Raw genomic sequence first — 19,407 nt, 5'->3', positions numbered from 1 at the left:
TACAAGTGTTCAATGGGTTAAATCCAAGTGGAAATATAAGGTATACACAATATAACCAGTGGCGGATTTCCCTAATAGGCCCGGGGTTAGGGCCGCAAAATTCGGGGGTGGCAGCAGAGGCCGGGCTCTCGGCCTGGCAGGCCTGATGGGAAGTTCCTTACCTTCTGCCGCCTCCTTTCTGCAGCATCAAATAACGTGGCGTCACACGGTGGCTCATTGCCATGGCAACACGATGTCGCAGCATCAAATTGATGTCATGACGTCTCGTTGCCATGGCAACGCAAAGCCGCGTGACATCCAATTTCGAAGACGACGGCACCGCAGAGGAGGCGGCACCAGGTAAGTGCCTAGGTATGGCGGATCCGGAAATCCGCTGCTGAACATAACCCAGTCCTATGTGACCTGTAAGCTCAAGTAGACTGGCAGCTTTCAAAGGGCCGGAACCCCACCCAGAAAAGTATTTATTTATTTATTTTTTTAAAAAGGAGCGATAGCGGGCTCCATAGCGTAAAATAGTACCAACAATTTTAATAAAACAGAGTACAAATCGCACTCACAAGTGTAGATGGTTCAAAGCAGTGAAGGTTGATAAGTCCCCTGCCGGTTCCAGTTGATGAAGACGATCGGCCACAGGGTCTCAGCAAACGTGCAGGGCTGGAAATGTCCCTCTTGTACCAGGTAGGGGGATCCAGCTTGTCTCACACGCCAACTGATCCATTCAATGTCCAAATGGACACAGTCCGTATCTGTGAAGGCAGCAACCGTGGCGGTGGCTGTAGCGTGAGAATTCCGTTCCGGTAAGGAGACAGTCATGCCGTTAGTGACGTGGCCCAACGCGTTTCGTCACAGCACGTGATTTCATAAGGGATGTAAAAACGACATTGGTCTGGACTCTGGACGTTCTGACATCCCCTGATGACGTCAACTGCTTTTAGCCTTCTACACCTGCGAGTGCTACTTGTACTCTGTTTTATTAAAATTGTTGCTACTATTTTACACTATGGAGTGTGATATATAGATAGATCTCTAAGTCAGAAAACATCCTACGTTGTGCGCTCAAAGTGATGCTAAAATTGTATAATCACGATATATAATGCTGAAACCAGTTAATGCTAATAATAGTGGAGCAAGTGAAATACAGTATTGCAATCAACAGAGCAATGATATGAGAGAATGAGGCCAGCAATAGCAAGGGGAAAAAAAGCACTTGTAAATAGTTCATTAAACAAAAAATGTCACTGTGGATAATATCTGAACCAGGCTCTTGCTGCGTTCCATAGGATATAGATACTGTATATAGCGTCGGCAGGAACATTCAATCTAAAGGTTGTCTCATCTTTGCACCTTTTACCTCTCCAGTCTTCTCCCCTCTGAAACCGCTCACTAATCTCTCCCTTCTTGTACTTTACTTATCCCTGTATTGTCATTTTGTAAAGCGCCAAGTATACTGTTCGCGTTATAGAAATAAAATTAACACACACACAAATCTGGGGTTTTGTTCTCTAAAGACGGACGTCCTAGTTCTGCCTCCCTCCTTAATTCTGACAGCCCCCCCCCCCGATACAAGCCCCTCTTCTGACACTTGTGTAAGAGTCTAGACATGACATTAGGAGCTGTTTGTTTTACCCTCAATAGAAGCCCTTGGTGATTCGGGGTAAAAAGAGAAGAATTTGACTGCAAAAGAGAAACCTTTTGTTTCTGGAAAAGTTAAATCGCAAAATAAAAGCCCAAAACGCCAAACACAGGATTGATGAGAGTTTGTGTTAAGGGAAGAGAGTTAGAACCTAAATCAGGCAGAATAAGAAGATTTAGGACTGAAATTGATGTTTTTTCTGGGAGTGGGAACGTATCTCCAAGACACAATATTGTGTAGCACACGCGTCCTACATGGGAGAAAACTGGAAAAACACACACACACACACACACACACACACACACACACACACACACACACACACACACACACACACACACACACACACACACACACACACACACACACACACACACACACACACACACACTTTATGGAATTAAAAAAAATGAAGCAATCAGCAAAAGATTATGAAAATAAAATCTTTCCAAATACTTAGCACTTTTTCAGTTCGTTGACATTCCTTTGTAGAAATAAATTATTTCATCACAAGGTACAGTTGCAGCCAGACTTGCTGTCCCCTGCGCCATGGGCAAAAAAACACAAATGGCCATGGTGCTGGGGACAGTGCTTTGGCCGCGAATTTGGCCACCGGAAGCAGCCTCGGCAAGAAAAACCGTAAGCCTGACTACATCTGTGACGCGGCAAGAATTTCCTGAGCCCTATTGAGTACTTGAGGATACCTTTTTTATTTGGACTAACAATTGATACTATAAGACAAACTATCGAGAGTTCTCCTCTCTTCCTCAGGTCAGCCATACGGATTAACTACATATTCAATGAGCTTCACGCAGATTAAAACACCATAGCCATCTCAGGCAGACGATGCGAATAATAAGTAAATAGAATGGTCAATACATGGATAAAAGCGACAGTGAGACACAGTGTGCAGGGAGGTGAGGAGGGAGAGGCAGGGAGGTGAGACGGGAGAGACAGGGAGGTGAGGAGGGGGAGGCAGGGGGGTGAGGAGGGAGAGGCAGGGAGAAACATTACAAAAAAAATTATGGTAGTAGGTGAAAAAACCCCATATCAGCATTAAGTCCTCTTGTTTGTGTCAAAGAGTATTTTATTTTTGAACTCTATTGGAAATCCTGCGGTTTTACAGGAGCAGAAAGAGCCTGCAGTAAATGGTATAGAATTGCAACATTGGAGAGTTTAAATATCATCATGATAGTGTGTCTGGTTAAGCTGCTATCATATACTAAAGTTACAGTCTCTTGTAAATACTGCCTTCGATGCCATGTAGGATAAAGGTCCCCCCGCTGAGCAAGGCTTTCTCTTATTTTATTTGAAGCAGGGGGAGGGGGGGAAACCTTAATTTGCTTTTGCCAAATTACAGCCATCTAAAGACACAGGAAGGGTTAATTTCCCAAACGTGGACCTTTGCAATATAGCGTCTTTCAAATAGGCCCGAGACGGATTATTTTATAGATTTATCTCTGCCTTGTTTGCTGTAGCCTCCCTCACTGGTCTATGGGTAAACGTCCGCTTATTAAAGACCAGCGTTATGTCCACATCCTACCTAACCTCGGGAGAGGGCTCCGTCTCTAAATGTATCTGCCCCAATATCTCTACTTCTATTCCCAATCATGGAATGTTCTCCAGGTTACAAACCTCTGCATTATAGCTGGGCAGGGAAAAGTTTAAATCATATCAAATCCACTATCGGACCTTATATTATCAAGTGTGACAGCGAGGACGGACAACACTGCGCAGAAAGTACCATTTTATAGAATAAGGCCCGTAGAGTAAGTGAAATAAGTTTGTGATTTCCCAAGCCTTAGGGAAAAATAGAATTCTACCTTTTTTCTTTGTATATTTGCAAGTTAAGATATTAAATATATTCATTAGCTAATTCAGTTACAAGTCTCTGGGAAATTAATACCGCGGATCTCGATTTCGAGGGCGCTAAAACGATCCATTTTGAACGACATTAATATCTCACTGTTTGCTCAGACGATAAAACAAGAATCCAATTGCTGTTCTTCCTTGGAAATTATTTTCCCGACCAATTTAGCAAGCAATCTATTTCTAGTGATCTGGAAGAAGTATATAAAACCACCCCTTGTTCTGATTTAAGGGAGCGTTCTACTTGCCGCACTGTTCACAAAGAGTCTCATAACAAGACATTTATAGTTAGAGGACTATTTGCAGCGTTTAGAACCTACAATGTTTCCGGGGAACGCCCTTCCTCAGGTATAATCTTTACATCCTGCACCTGAGGAAGAGGGAGTTCCCCGAAACATTGTGTGTTATAAACTACAAATAAATAGTCCTACGTAAATGTCTTGTGAGACTCTTTGTGAACAGTGCTGCAAATAGAAGATTACCATCTGTCAGAACTTCTGTATATGGCAGAAGTCAGATCCTGGCCATTCTTCAGTCAAAAACAGTCCAAAGACCAAATCTGGGGCTTCAAAAGACAATCCCAACAAGTGAATTTGAGGCACTGGTTGTCTATATGAAAAAACACAACAGTCATATCCGTGCCTTTGTTTTCTTACATAAAAAGGTTTCCTTGCCAATTCCACTTATAAACCGTGCAAACAATCAGCCTTGGGGTTAACAGTGTATAAAAAGATGGTGTCTGGCTGGTTCTGCTCTATTGAAGGAGCTTCCACAAATCAGCTGTACATATTTACATCACATGGCACCCAGTTAACTTTTTAAATCATTAACTGTAGACGTGCTCGTCCCCCTATATCCTAGACTGTATCCTCAATAATATCAAAGTGGAGACTCGCGGTTGAGGAAGGTAAATAAGTCCAATCCTGGTCCCGTGGGTTGCTGCAGGAACGTTTGGGTGCGCTGTGCGCCAAGTGATTAGTAGAATAGAAAAAATGCTTGACGCACCACCAGAAAAATAAACTGGAGAGAGGGTAACTACAACATTTGCATTTAATCGCTCATAAGAACAAACGACCGGCAACAAAACGGAGCCGACGTGTTTCGTGCTTGTGCACTTTATCAAGGCTCCCCTCCATTCTGCAAAGTCAGCACCCACAGAAGAATACACTCAAAGCATCCCTACGCGATGGTGCGCGGTAAGATCGCACATAACCTATACTTGTTTCGATTTACAGAACATCAAATTAAACATCTCAGAAGGCACATTTTTCTTTGAAAAAGTTTGTTAAATGTACAGACTCCGGTCTCTCTCCAAGGGCTTGAATATACCAGATGCCGCTGAGCGGCAGTGCGTTCCGGTGACGTCATCCTCACGCTGCCGCCGAGAGGCATCTGATCATGCAGGAGAGACCGGATAGAGGAGAGAAGCTGAGCACACAGGGAGGCGTGGTGTGAGCGGTTCGCCCTCATTGGCTGAATCGCTCACGTGATACGGCCGTCGCCAGAGAAACACAAATTTGGAAGTCTCTTCCCCAGCCGTGTGCTTTGCAGTATGTCACACCGCGGCTGTTGCCATCGGTATAAGCAGTTTCATTGGATTTATGCTACTTGTTTTGGTGCCGCGTGGGGTTTTTCGGTATAAACACTGCCTTAAAGCTGCAGTCCAGGCTGCCGTTTTATTTTAATTTTTTCCCCCTTTAATATGTGCGACAATACAATCCGCACAACGATAAATAATTAGCCAAGTTGCCGATTGATCAGCAAACATTCGGCTCGGGGGTTCACTAACTGGCTGTCAGTGCAGCAGAAGAGGACCAAAGATGCCCAAGTTCTGTGGGGGAGATCGTGTGACCAGGCAGTCACTAGATACAATTGGCGCACTGCTAGAGAGAGGGCAGGGCTCAAAAAGGCGTGTGCCAGAGCCTGTTTCAGAAGAGGAAGGGGATGTCACTTTGTAAATGGTTGCTCTAGAAACAAACAAAATGCTTGCTACATTATAATACATTCAAAGTAGAAAGTGTCTAACCTGGAGATAGTTAAACAGCTGTAAGTCCTGTGTCTGGTATTTCTTTTGGAGGTCCTGGAAGGACAAGATCTTCCCCTTCTCCATCAGGTCAGCTGCTATTTTAATATTCAAATTCATAGACTGTGTGAAATATTTTTGTGAGCATCCGGGGGGGAAACTGAGTTTTTTTTAAAAAGGGGGTTCAGATGGGAATGAGGCTAATAAATATTTCCTCTTGGTTTTGGACCATTTATTCCACGTGCACCTCATCGATCCCAGGTCAAACCTTCCTGTCTCTTTGGGACCATAGAGCCGCTGTGAGAAATTGAGGACTCGCATAAAAAGTTTCGATCCCCAACCAGCAGCAAGTTGCTGGGTCATTAGTCCAAATCACTACTTGTTGTAGTTGGGCCACTTGATAATATTTCATGATATCCAGAACCCCCATGCCCCCGCTTGCTCTTGGGGCTAACATTACCGATCTCGCCACTCTCGGGCTGATCATTCCATATGAATTGGAAAACCCGATTTTAGATATATTTAAGCTCAGGAAGAGGGATGATTATCGGAGGGTTTGGAAATGATATAGAAGTCTTGAGAGGATGTTCATTTTGACTGAGGCAATTCTTCCCAGCCATGATATGTGGTATTTATTCCAAGTCTGTATATCTTTTTTGATCTTCTCAAAGAGGGGCGGATAGCTACTCTGGTAATGGGACTTATATGAGCTCGCTATCTTAATTCCCAGGTATTTAATATATGTAGAGCTCCATTTGTGATTCAAATTTGCTTGTAAAAGCTTAATTTCTGGGGCTGGAAGAAATAAAGTTAAAGCTTCCAATTTATCGTTGTTGATTTTATATCCTGAGACTTTGCCAAATTGGTCTAGTTTAGATTGCAGATTAGGAAGGGATGTCAGCGGGTTAGCTAGCGTTAATATTATATCATCCGAAAACAAGGACATTTTAGAATTTGTTCCCCCAATTGGAATTCCCTGTATATTGACTTCTCTGATTGTTGCCGCCAGGGGTTCGGTTGACAATACGAAGAGGAGCAGGGACAGGGGACAGCCTGGCCTAGTTCCATTTTTTCATTTTTATGGGGTTCGAGCCACTTCAAGGAAGTTTGACATACGATGTGGGCGTCCTGTAGAGGGCTCTAACGCCCTCCGGGAACGGGCCCGAAAATCCAAATTTTAACATAGTTTGTTCCAAGAATGCCCACTTTATGCTATCAAATGATTTTTCGGCGTCTAAGCTCAATAGAATAGCCTTCGTACCGGTCAGGTGCACATGGTCTATAATATTTATGATCTTTCAGGTGTTGTCTGAGGCTTGTCTGCCCGAGACAAAGCCTACTTGATCCATACGAATCAGCCTTGGACGAATCGGGTTCAATCTGTTCTCCAGGTCCTTACTAAAAAAAATGGAGGTCCGAATTGAGCAGAGATATTGGCCTGTAATTTCCACACTGGAGAGGTTCTCTACCCTCCTTGTGGATGATGGCCAAGTTGGCCATGGACATTGAGGTAGAAATACTTGCGCACTCCAGAAAAGAGTTGAATGTTTCAAGAATAAAATGGGGGAGAGCACCATCTTAAATTTCTTATAATACAGGTTAGAAAAAACGTCCGTTTTATTTATTTTATCCAGGTTAGACACTTTCCATTCGCAATATCACAGAAAGAAAATTTCTCGTCTAACAAAATTTGAAAAGTTGTGCAAGAAAGGCACCTACCAGAGAGGCCCAATATCGGGAAAATATACGTGAATAGCATCACCAGCGGCTCCCAAAACCATAACTACATGTTGAAATGGGCGGGGGGATCTCAACATAGAGAAAGATAGAGACGACTGGGAGGATATCTGGGAATCGGCAGCTAAAACTTCAATTTGTACAACAATAAATCAAAATATATATAAAATTCTATTTCAATGGTACTTAACTCCCAGTAGGCCGAGCCAGATCTTTCCAGGGACACCCGATCTATGATGGAGAGGGTGTGGCCTGAGAGGAGATATGGCCCATATATGGTGGGCTTGCCCAGATTCAGAACTTCTGGACCATGGTCCAAAACATAATCCAAGAGGTTTCAGAACTGAGAGTCCCGCTGGACCCACTGACCTTTTTGCTGGCTAAACCTATAGAAAACTTGCAGGCTTCCATAGGACGGCTGGTCTCATTTATCCTAACCGTGGCGCGCTGCTCTATAGCAGCGGCACAGAAGAAAATAAATACGCCATCTAGGCGCACTTATCAAAAAAGTAAACGAGGTCACGGAGAAACGGTCAGCCCAGCTAAAACAAACTATGGAACAATTTTATAAAACTTGGGAACCATGGCTCCAGATCTAGAAAAGTCTGGAAAGAAAAAGAAGCTAAAAGAATCCTGGTGTAAGAACAAGAGATTTGGACTCCAGGAAGCCGGGCGGTGCTGACGGGTTGGGGGGCTTTGTGGGGGGGGGGGGGGAGAAAGACGACCTGGTTTGTCACGAGCAGCCCTATCCCTCCCCCATCCTTATCTACCCTGATCCTTCCTCTCCCCATCTTTACCTCCTCTACTATTTCTTGCTTCTCTATGTCCTTTCTAAATCTTTCAAAGGGACTTAAAAAATACAATTGTCAACCACATAATACCTCAAGATAAGTAGTATATTCTTTATATGTAAGAATGCAGAATCGGAAAATGTGAGGCGATCTGTCCAGTACACGTTTTTTGTATAATGTAAGAAATATCTTTAAAAAAAATGATGACAAATGTAATGTGAAAAAGTATTGTAAAATCCCTGCAAAATCAATAAAGATTGAAATAAAAAAAATAATAATACATTCAAAATATCCTTCAAAGTTGTTTTAAAAAAAAAAATGCTACAAGTATTTTCTCATAGCACAGAATTGATTAAAAAAAATAAAATAAATAAAAAACACCACATGTAGGATATTGCTTGGTCTGCAGCTTTAAATGTGATTCTCTTGAAGGAGCCGATAAAACCCCCTTGTATACGGTCATTCCCCAAAATCAAAAAATAGTGCAATGGCATTAACAGGACCTGAAAAATGACATTTTCTTCGGACACCCAGCTTCTCTTTGGAGAGCTCCGTTTGCCATTCCCCATCTTTATTTATTTATTTTTTAAAAATTAAACTTGCCCACTCCATCCTGCTAGCGGCACTTAGAGGCCCCTCCATATATTCACGGACAAAATAGTATTTCATATTTTAACCAATTAAAAATGTCGAACTATAAGTGTGTGCAAGTGTGTGTTTGAAATAATTGGTGGCAGTGAAGTTGAAGCCGTTTAAAACTCACTGCTCGTTATCTGGGAAATGATGAAAACTCGTTAGCACTCAAGCTGTCTCCTTTGGACAATTGGCCTGATCCCCAAATAATTGTAACTTGCTGCTTAATTTATTTTGGTTTATTTTACTGACTTCTTTAAATCACTTGGATGTACGGTATCTACAGGCTTCAGTGTAGATTTGGCTTTTCGAATTGTTCCTGAGCTCACATAACTGTACTTGTAATTCAGCATGCAAATACTGCACTGTGTGTGTTTGTTAATATGTTGGAAAAACTTAAAAACAAAATGTATTTAAAAAAAATTTAAGAAAATATTAAACATAGCAAATACAGACAGTATAATTACCAGAGCAGGACCTCAGGATCGGGGAATATTCCCCAACACTAACAGCTATTCCCCAATCTACCTGCAGCACTTACCATCAAAACTAATTGTAACCCCCAGGTGGAATGTGCTTTTTATTCCCTGCTTACTCGCTATTACTGAGGGGGGCGGGGAGGCGGGTTATAGTTTTGTGCTGGGAGAGGAAAGATTTAAAGCAGCAGTTCCATGGGGTTTTTTTCCAGACGGTAATTAAATCCAACTCACCAACTGGAGGTTACAGAGGCAACATACCTGGAATTTGGAGGGACTGGGGTTCCAGGGCAAGGGCGCCGTATACATGAAAAAGAACCAGTCCTGGATTTAAAAAGTAACCATAGCAGACCTTACAAAGGGCGTTATTTACTCACTGAACTGCAATAGTGCCGATCGGAGGATAAACACATGGACTCTGACACCTTAATAAATGTGAGTTTCCAAGTGATCGCACCCCGATCAGTTTAATGGGGGGGGGGGGGAAATGTGACAGATTAAGAATATACCATGGAAAGAAAGAAAAAGACGCACAGATCGTCTGGTTCATTCGCCCTGCAGGAGTTTAAAAAAAAAAAAAGAAAAAAAGAAACAATTAATAAATAAAAACATAGGAAACCGAGCACCTCCCATGTTATCTCTTGATAAATGTTTAGTCAGCGATTGGGCCGGAAGCAGAGACGGTCCCCCCCCAGTATCTCCTGAGAGGGAAGCATTGTGCCAGGGAAGCCGGTCTCCCTGTAACGCCTGAGAAGGAAGCGTTGTACCGGGAGAGAAACCGGCCCCCCGAAACCTCCTAAGGAAGCGGTGTACCGGGAGAGAAGCTCGGCTTCCGGCACAATGCTTCCTTTTCAGGAGGTTCAGGGGACTGGATTCTCTCCCGGTACAACGCTTCCTTCTGAGGAGGTACAGGGGGGTGGACTTCTCTCCCGGCACAACACTTCCATCTCAGGAGGTACAGGCGGACCGGCTTCTCACCCGGCACAACACTTCCGCCTGTACCTCCTGAGGTGGAAGTGTTGTACCAGGAGAGAAGCCGATCCGCCTGTACCTCCCTAGATGGAAGTGTTGTACCAGGAGAGAAGCCGATCCGCCTGTACCTCCTGAGGTGGAAGTGTTGTACCAGGAGAGAAGCCGATCCGCCTGTACCTCCTGAGATGGAAGTGTTGTACCAGGAGAGAAGCCGATCCGCTTGTACCTCCTGAGATGGAAGTGTTGTACCAGGAGAGAAGCCGATCCGTCTGTACCTCCTGAGATGGAAGTGTTGTACCAGGAGAGAAGCCGATCCGCCTGTACCTCCTGAGATGGAAGTGTTGTACCAGGAGAGAAGCCGATCCGTCTGTACCTCCTGAGATGGAAGTGTTGTACCAGGAGAGAAGCCGATCCGCCTGTACCTCCTGAGATGGAAGTGTTGTACCAGGAGAGAAGCCGATCCGCCTGTACCTCCTGAGATGGAAGTGTTGTACCAGGAGAGAAGCCGATCCGCCTGTACCTCCTGAGATGGAAGTGTTGTACCAGGAGAGAAGCCGATCCGTCTGTACCTCCTGAGATGGAAGTGTTGTACCAGGAGAGAAGCCGATCCGCCTGTACCTCCTGAGATGGAAGTGTTGTACCAGGAGAGAAGCCGATCCGCCTGTACCTCCTGAGATGGAAGTGTTGTACCAGGAGAGAAGCCGATCCGTCTGTACCTCCTGAGATGGAAGTGTTGTACCAGGAGAGAAGCCGATCCGCCTGTACCTCCTGAGATGGAAGTGTTGTACCAGGAGAGAAGCCGATCCGTCTGTACCTCCTGAGATGGAAGTGTTGTACCAGGAGAGAAGCCGATCCGCCTGTACCTCCTGAGATGGAAGTGTTGTACCAGGAGAGAAGCCGATCCGCCTGTACCTCCTGAGGTGGAAGTGTTGTACCAGGAGAGAAGCCGATCCGCCTGTACCTCCTGAGATGGAAGTGTTGTACCAGGAGAGAAGCCGATCCGCCTGTACCTCCTGAGATGGAAGTGTTGTACCAGGAGAGAAGCCGATCCGCCTGTACCTCCTGAGATGGAAGTGTTGTACCAGGAGAGAAGCCGATCCGCCTGTACCTCCTGAGATGGAAGTGTTGTACCAAGAGAGAAGCCGATCCGTCTGTACCTCCTGAGATGGAAGTGTTGTACCAGGAGAGAAGCCGATCCGTCTGTACCTCCTGAGAAGGAAGTGTTGTACCAGGAGAGAAGCCGATCCGCCTGTACCTCCTGAGATGGAAGTGTTGTACCAGGAGAGAAGCCGATCCGCCTGTACCTCCTGAGATGGATCGGCTTCTCTCCTGGTACAACACTTCCTTCACAGGAGGTACAGGCGGATCGGCTTCTCTCCTGGTACAACACTTCCATCTCAGGAGGTACAGACAGATCGGCTTCTCTCCTGGTACAACACTTCCTTCTCAGGCGTTACAGGGCCACCGGCTTCCCGGCACAACGATTCCTGCTCAGGCAGTACAGGGGAACTAGCTCTGCCTGCAGCACAGCGCTTCCTTCTCAGGAGGTGCAGGGGAACGGTTCTCTCCCGGCACAATGCAACCTCCTGAGAAGGAATCGTTGTGCCGGAAGCAGAGCCAGTTCCCCTGTACCCAAGGATAAGGAAGCGTTGTGCTGATCCCTCACATCCCGCGGCACATTTACTATTTCATTCAGGGGGGGTGGGGGGGGGTGGGGACGACTCCAGGCTCCCTCACACGGGGTTCCTAGAACCTATTCTTCCAAATCACTCAGTGGTCCGTGCAAAGCTCCTTCATACACTGCCCAGATTAACCAGAAAAACAGGGCTAAGCCATATCACTGCCTAATCAGGTGAATGCGAGTGAATGAGTCGCACGGTGATTTACCATCACTTTGTGACCCTCGGACATTAACTTGTTGGGGGGGTTATTAGTCCATACGAGTTTCCATGTGATAGTCACCTGATCAGCACTACAGCAACGTAATTAATAAATGCTTGTAACCAAAACTGAAATGAACAGCCCCCATAGGGGAAACAATAAAATTAATCTCTGGATCACAGAAAAGGTGGGTACAGTGCAACCACTGCCGAAAACTGCAGCAAAATATATCTAAAAGAAAATCTCATGATATAGTCATGAAGCAGACAGTTTCAGGACAATGCATTATGTAGTGTGCGCCCTGGATGGAGAGAGGGAAACATTTGTGAGTGGGCTCTGAGTTACTCTCCACTGGAGCCCACTTAAAGGAGCAATACTACATTTCCCCCCCCCCTCCTTTTTTTCTACTTATTTTTATATGTAAAGCATGTGGCGGTGTAAAATTCTGCATTCTTACCTAAGCTGGCAATCGTAAACATCCTGATTGTGTGACCAACATAATGGCTGCTTCAGTGAATGTAGCTCTGCAGCTACAATGTATGCTTATATCACTAAGGAAACATTATCTATTGTTACAGTTTGCAGCTCAAACTGCTGGGAACATGGGCAACAAATGATCCCAAACAGGAAAGTGTTGCAAAGATCTTGCACTGCTTGGGAGGTGTGCTAAAACCTACTATAGAAATTGTAGGATGCTTTAAAAACGCATTAAAAAAATGGCATTAAAAGTTGAATAAAAAAATAATACAATATTATCTAATACTACAGAACTGATTTATTAAAAAAAATTAATTAAAAAAAACACAAGATTTCACATTTTGCTGTGTTAACACATTCACTGCCACAGGGGAAAACAGACAGTGATTTTAGGGCTTTGCAATATACTGCTGGCCCCATTGGCAGCAAAGTGGTTAATGGGTAATATCAACTGACCACAGAATGAAGTCCCTCTATATAAAACAATAGCCGGGTGATCAGTGTGGGGGCAGCTCCTGCACCTATATCCCCCACAGCTCACAATCACATCCGCTCCTAATGTACCCAGTGAAGAAGCAGTTAGAGGTTTCCCCATTCACAGCCCGTTGCTCCCCCGCTATACCTCCCTCCCCCCAACCTGGCCTACATACCCCTCTGTGCACAAAGCCTCCTGAAGCCGAGCTTACTCTACAGTCCGATCGCGTCCAGGAGCTGCCCAAACGCTCACATTCCTTGTGATCTGAAGAGAGTCAGCTCAGAGAAACACATCCAGCATCCTTACTGCTATTTGTATCTGGTCAACCAGTCCAGCCCAGTATCCTTACTGCTATTTGTATCTGGTCAACCTGTCCAGCCCAGTATCCTTACTGCTATTTGTATCTGGTCAACCAGTCCAGCCCAGTATCCTTACTGCTATTTGTATCTGGTCAACCAGTCCAGCCCAGTATCCTTACTGCTATTTGTATCTGGTCAACCAGTCCAGCCCAGTATCCTTACTGCTATTTGTATCTGGTCAACCAGTCCAGCCCAGTATCCTTACTGCTATTTGTATCTGGTCAACCAGTCCAGCCCAGTATCCTTACTGCTATTTGTATCTGGTCAACCAGTCCAGCCCAGTATCCTTACTGCTATTTGTATCTGGTCAACCAGTCCAGCCCAGCATCCTTACTGCTATTTGTATCTGGTCAACCAGTCCAGCCCAGTATCCTTACTGCTATTTGTATCTGGTCAACCAGTCCAGCCCAGTATCCTTACTGCTATTTGTATCTGGTCAACCAGTCCAGCCCAGTATCCTTACTGCTATTTGTATCTGGTCAACCAGTCCAGCCCAGTATCCTTACTGCTATTTGTATCTGGTCAACCAGTCCAGCCCAGTATCCTTACTGCTATTTGTATCTGGTCAACCAGTCCAGCCCAGTATCCTTACTGCTATTTGTATCTGGTCAACCAGTCCAGCCCAGTATCCTTACTGCTATTTGTATCTGGTCAACCTGTCCAGCCCAGTATCCTTACTGCTATTTGTATCTGGTCAACCAGTCCAGCCCAGTATCCTTACTGCTATTTGTATCTGGACAGTTATAAAGAACAGTAAGGATACTGGGCGTCCAGATACAAGTAACAGTAAGGATACTGGGCGTCCAGATACAAGTAACAGTAAGGATACTGGGCGTCCAGATACAAGTAACAGTAAGGATACTGGGCGTCCAGATACAAGTAACAGTAAGGATACCGGGCGTCCAGATACAAGTAACAGTAAGGATACCGGGCGTCCAGATACAAGTAACAGTAAGGATACCGGGCGTCCAGATAGAAGTAACAGTAAGGATACCGGGCGTCCAGATACAAGTAACAGTAAGGATACTGGGTGTCCAGATACAAGTAACAGTAAGGATACCGGGCGTCCAGATACAAGTAACAGTAAGGATACCGGGCGTCCAGATACAAGTAACAGTAAGGATACCGGGCGTCCAGATACAAGTAACAGTAAGGATACCGGGCGTCCAGATATAAGTAACAGTAAGGATACCGGGCGTCCAGATAGAAGTAACAGTAAGGATACCGGGCGTCCAGATACAAGTAACAGTAAGGATACCGGGCGTCCAGATACAAGTAACAGTAAGGATACCGGGCGTCCAGATACAAGTAACAGTAAGGATACCGGGCGTCCAGATACAAGTAACAGTAAGGATACCGGGCGTCCAGATACAAGTAACAGTAAGGATACCGGGCGTCCAGATACAAGTAACAGTAAGGATGCTGGGCCGGACTGGTTGACCAGATACAAGTAACAGTAAGGATACTGGGCGTCCAGATACAAGTAACAGTAAGGATACTGGGCGTCCAGATACAAGTAACAGTAAGGATGCTGGGCCGGACTGGTTGACCAGATACAAGTAACAGTAAGGATACTGGGCGTCCAGATACAAGTAACAGTAAGGATGCTGGGCCGGACTGGTTGACCAGATACAAGTAACAGTAAGGATACTGGGCGTCCAGATACAAGTAACAGTAAGGATACTGGGCGTCCAGATACAAGTAACAGTAAGGATGCTGGGCGTCCAGATACAAGTAACAGTAAGGATGCTGGGCCGGACTGGTTGACCAGATACAAGTAACAGTAAGGATACTGGGCGTCCAGATACAAGTAACAGTAAGGATACCGGGCCGGGCGTCCAGATACAAGTAACAGTAAGGATACCGGGCCGGGCGTCCAGATACATGTAGTAAGGATATCTGAAATCACGTACTGTACCACTGCTTCTTGAAGACATGTTGGCCACTCCCTATGTATGGATTCTGGGTTATATCTGTGTCCCTCACCACATAGCTCATTCTGGCCTCATGTACTTCCACATCACAGAACGAGGCTCAGTGCTGATGTGTGTCTGCGTCTCCTGCGCTCGGTGTTTATCACCGCTGGGAATGACCTCTTGTGAAGGTCAAAGATGGATATCTCACCCCACATGCCATATCCCTGCCCAAATAATTATCCCACCAAATAGAGAAGGCTCCACAGCGGCTCATGTCCCTGCGCAACAAAGAGTAACACCAGAGTCTCTTCTTGATCAGTTTATTCTGTCTATCTGCCACTTTGTAGCCACCAAACCCTAACTGAGTGTTGTGAGCTGCAGACCAGAGCCAAGCAACCCGAGAATCATTACGAGGTGGATACTGTATACAGGTGCCCCGAGTTGCAGGTGAAAGCCCCTTTATGCAGCTGTCTGTCACTTTAGTTTAGGGCAATCCCTTCAAAGGGAAGAAGCGACAAGGGGACAGACGGGAAGAAGCGACAAGGGGACAGACGGGAAGAAGCGACAAGGGGACAGACGGGAAGAAGCGACAAGGGGACAGACGGGAAGAAGCGACAAGGGGACAGACGGGAAGTTCTTGTCTCCGTGTCAATGTATGGAATTAGTATACTGCTCTCCGACCCCGGGATATCAGCTCCTTCTCGCTCCTGTATGCGTTTCCCTATTACTCAGCCCCGGGATAAACGGTATAGCATTAAGTCTCAGTAAGAACAAAGCCCTAGCGCTGCAGTAATTACATTTGCTAATCTAGCAACCACACCAATTTATTAAAATAAAAACACACAAATCCGATTATGCAAATAATTAATTGTGCGAGGATAAGAAAATGAAAATATATATTCTTTGTATTGTAACGTCATAGTTTTCTCGAATTCAAAACTTGTGGCCGAGCTTTGCACTTTCCGCCCGCACAAGGCCCAGCCCTCCGCCCCCTGCGAGGCCCAGCCCTCCGCCCCCTGCGAGGCCCAGCCCTCCGCCCCCTGCGAGGCCCAGCCCTCCGCCCCCTGCGAGGCCCAGCCCTCCGCCCCCTGCGAGGCCCAGCCCTCCGCCCCCTGCGAGGCCCAGCCCTCCGCCCCCTGCGAGGCCCAGCCCTCCGCCCCCTGCGAGGCCCAGCCCTACGCCCCCCGCGAGGCCCAGCCCTACGCCCCCGCGAGGCCCAGGCCTCCGCCCCTGCCCCCACGAGGCCGAGCTCTGCACCCCTGCCCCCGAGAGGCCCAGCTCTGCGGCCTCGCCCATTGTTGCATTCCCTTCACCCCGTACAATCACGTTAAATGTCTGATGTCCTAATCAGGGGGAGAAAATCTACAAAAAACACCAGCTACAGAAACTAGGGGATCTTCCTGCGAGAAACTTCCCCCTCAGACCAGCCCTGGGAGCTTCCAGCCATGTGACCTTGTGCAAAGGAAGGCCAGAATCATCAACCCTTAATAGTCACCGTCCCTTCTCAGTTTAAAGATACAGTTCCCACTAGATGAGCGACAAGAGAAAAATGCAAACAGACTAATTTTGTACACAAGAAGCAAATAAATACAAATGTTACTTTAGTGGGAGTTGTAGCTTTCTAAGGAAGCCAAATACATTGAGGTGCTTCAATAAAACCTTTTTGCCTGCAGTGTGGCATTGCCCCTATAATGAGCTATATTTACTGTGTGCATTGCACACAGGTGCTAACAGATACTAGAATTATCGAGGTATCCTATAGGGGGCGTGACTGCAGGACCGGAGTGCTGCTGATGACAAATACTCACCCACCAGTATTACTACTGTACATCTCACATAATGTGGAGGGGGGGGGGGGAGAGAGGGAGATTACTACTAATACCTCCCACCCCACCCGAGGCTGAAAACAGACCCATCCCAAGTCACCCTAAACAGCAGAAAAATGTTTAGAACGAGCAGAACAGCTCTGAAAACATGCAGTGCATTCCTGATCAAGGCAGTACCTCAGTGTGCGTGTGTGTGTTTGTGTGCACGCGCGTGTGAGAGACACACACCTCCCCCCCATCTAGATCGATAGGATAGATATACACACACAAGCGTGTGTTTAGGAGAGGAGAGAAGGAGCGGCTCAGTGAGTAAAGACACTGACTGGCACTGAGTTCGAAGCAGGGAGCCTGGTTCAACTCCTTGTGACCTTGGGCAAGTCACTTTATCTCCCTGTGCCTCAGGCACCAAAAACATAGATTGTAAGCTCCACGGGGCAGGGATCTGTGCCTGCAAAATGTCTCTGTAATGCGCTACGTAAAAACTAGCAGCGCTATCCAAGAACAAATAATTATTGTTATTATCTAGATGGGGGGGGGGGGGAGATATATAGAGATGTAGATATATATATATGATTATTTTTTTACACACACACCACAGTCAGCCAGGATTCAAATAAATTAATTAGAACTAGAAGTGAAAGGGTGTCTACCTTGGGCGGCAAATAACAGTGGATGGGAAAGTTTTGAATTAAAATCAATATGAGAATGAATATGCGATGGAGCGTATTTCGATGAAACAAGATAATACAATATTCCACTGTGCCTCAAGCTGTTGGACACGGGGAAGTTGTGATGTAATATTATTGGGCTCCAGTTACAGCGTCACACGTCACCTCGGTGACACCACCCAGGGAGTGACCGCAGACACTGCACAGCCAGCATGACAAGGCATTAACACATGCCCCTCCGGTGCATGTCTGTACATACAAAACACACACACTGTACATGGGTATTAATAATGTACATATGCTGAGCAGAGCTGGAGTGTAGAAGCACATACAGGATGTATGACACGAGAACATGTGTACAGACGTGTGATTTATAGAGGCAATTTATGTCTATCCAGATAGATACATTGTGTTATTTATCAGAGCCCTGGGCAGTGTATACAATAAAAGGGGTGACGGCCCCTCCCCCAGACATGCAGGGTCAGGGGTGTGTTCAAGTTTCCTGGCTTCCTATTGGGCCCAGGACCCACAGATCTGATGCTGAGCCGCCGCCCAGAGCAAAGCAGTGTGAGGGGAGCATTGATTCATAAAGAGAGAGAGACGGAGGGGGGCGGAGAAAGAGACGGAGGGGGGGGGGGGGGGGGGGGGGGAGAAAGAGACGGAGGGGGGGGGGGGGGGGGGGGGAGAAAGAGACGGAGGGGGGGGGGGGGGGAGAAAGAGACGGAGGGGGGGGGGGGGGGAGAGAGAGAGAGAGACGGAGGGGGGGGGGGGGGAGAGAGACGGAGGGGGGGGGGGGGGAGAGAGAGAGAGACGGAGGGGGGGGGGGGGGGGAGAGAGAGAGAGGAGACGGAGGGGGGGGGGGAGAGAGAGACGGATGGGGGGGGGGGGGGAGGCGGAGGGGAGAGAGAGAGAGACGGAGGGGGAGAGAGAGAGACGGAGGGGTGGGGGGGAAGAGAGACGGAGGTGGGGGGGAGAGAGACGGAGGGGGGGGGGAGAGAGACGGAGGGGGGGGGAGAGAGAGAGACGGAGGGGGGGGAGAGAGAGAGAGACGGAGGGGGGGGGGAGAGAGAGACGGAAGGGGGGGAGAGAGAGAGACGGAAGGGGGGGGGGAGAGAGAGAGACGGAAGGGGGGGGAGAGAGAGAGACGGAGGGGGAGGGAGAGACGGGGGGAGGGAGAGAGACGGAGAGGGGGGGGGAGAGAGAGACGGAGGGGGGGGGAGAGAGAGACGGAGGGGGGGGGAGAGAGAGACGGAGGGGGGGGGAGAGAGAAAGACGGAAGGGGGGGGGGGAGAGAGAGAGACGGAAGGGGGGGAGAGAGAGAGACGGAAGGGGGGGGGGGGAGAGAGAGAGACGGAAGGGGGGGGAGAGAGAAGACGGAGGGGGGAGGGAGAGACGGGGGGAGGAGAGAGAGACGGAGGGGGGGAGAGAGACGGAGGGGGGGGGAGAGAGAGACGGAGGGGGGGGGGGAGGGAGAGAGAGAGACGAGGGGGGGGGGGGGAGGGAGAGAGAGACGGAGGGGGGGAGGAGGAGAGAGAGACGGAGGGGGGGAAGGGAGAGAGAGACGGAGGGGGGGGGAGAGAGTCGGAGGGGGGGGGAGAGAGAGACGGAGGGGGGGAGGGAGAGAGACGGAGGGGGGGGAGGGAGAGAGAGACGGAGGGGGGGGAGGGAGAG

At 47.3% G+C, this 19,407-nt stretch overlaps 1 protein-coding gene across 1 annotated transcript in view; it reads left to right on the top strand.

Moving 5' to 3' along the window:
* The first annotated feature begins 272 nt into the window (after positions 1-272).
* LRP8 (LDL receptor related protein 8) overlaps positions 273-19,407 on the top strand; it is a 70,948-nt gene continuing 51,813 nt past the window's right edge. The window contains 4 exon segments of the mRNA XM_075615472.1: positions 273-339; positions 611-797; positions 15,590-15,689; positions 16,218-16,558. Of these exon segments, the coding sequence (XP_075471587.1) occupies positions 273-339; positions 611-797; positions 15,590-15,689; positions 16,218-16,558 (695 nt within the window).

Source organism: Ascaphus truei, chromosome 10 (assembly GCF_040206685.1).
Source record: "Ascaphus truei isolate aAscTru1 chromosome 10, aAscTru1.hap1, whole genome shotgun sequence".
NCBI classification, from domain to species: domain Eukaryota; kingdom Metazoa; phylum Chordata; class Amphibia; order Anura; family Ascaphidae; genus Ascaphus; species Ascaphus truei.
This window is presented reverse-complemented; position numbering and strand designations above follow the sequence as displayed.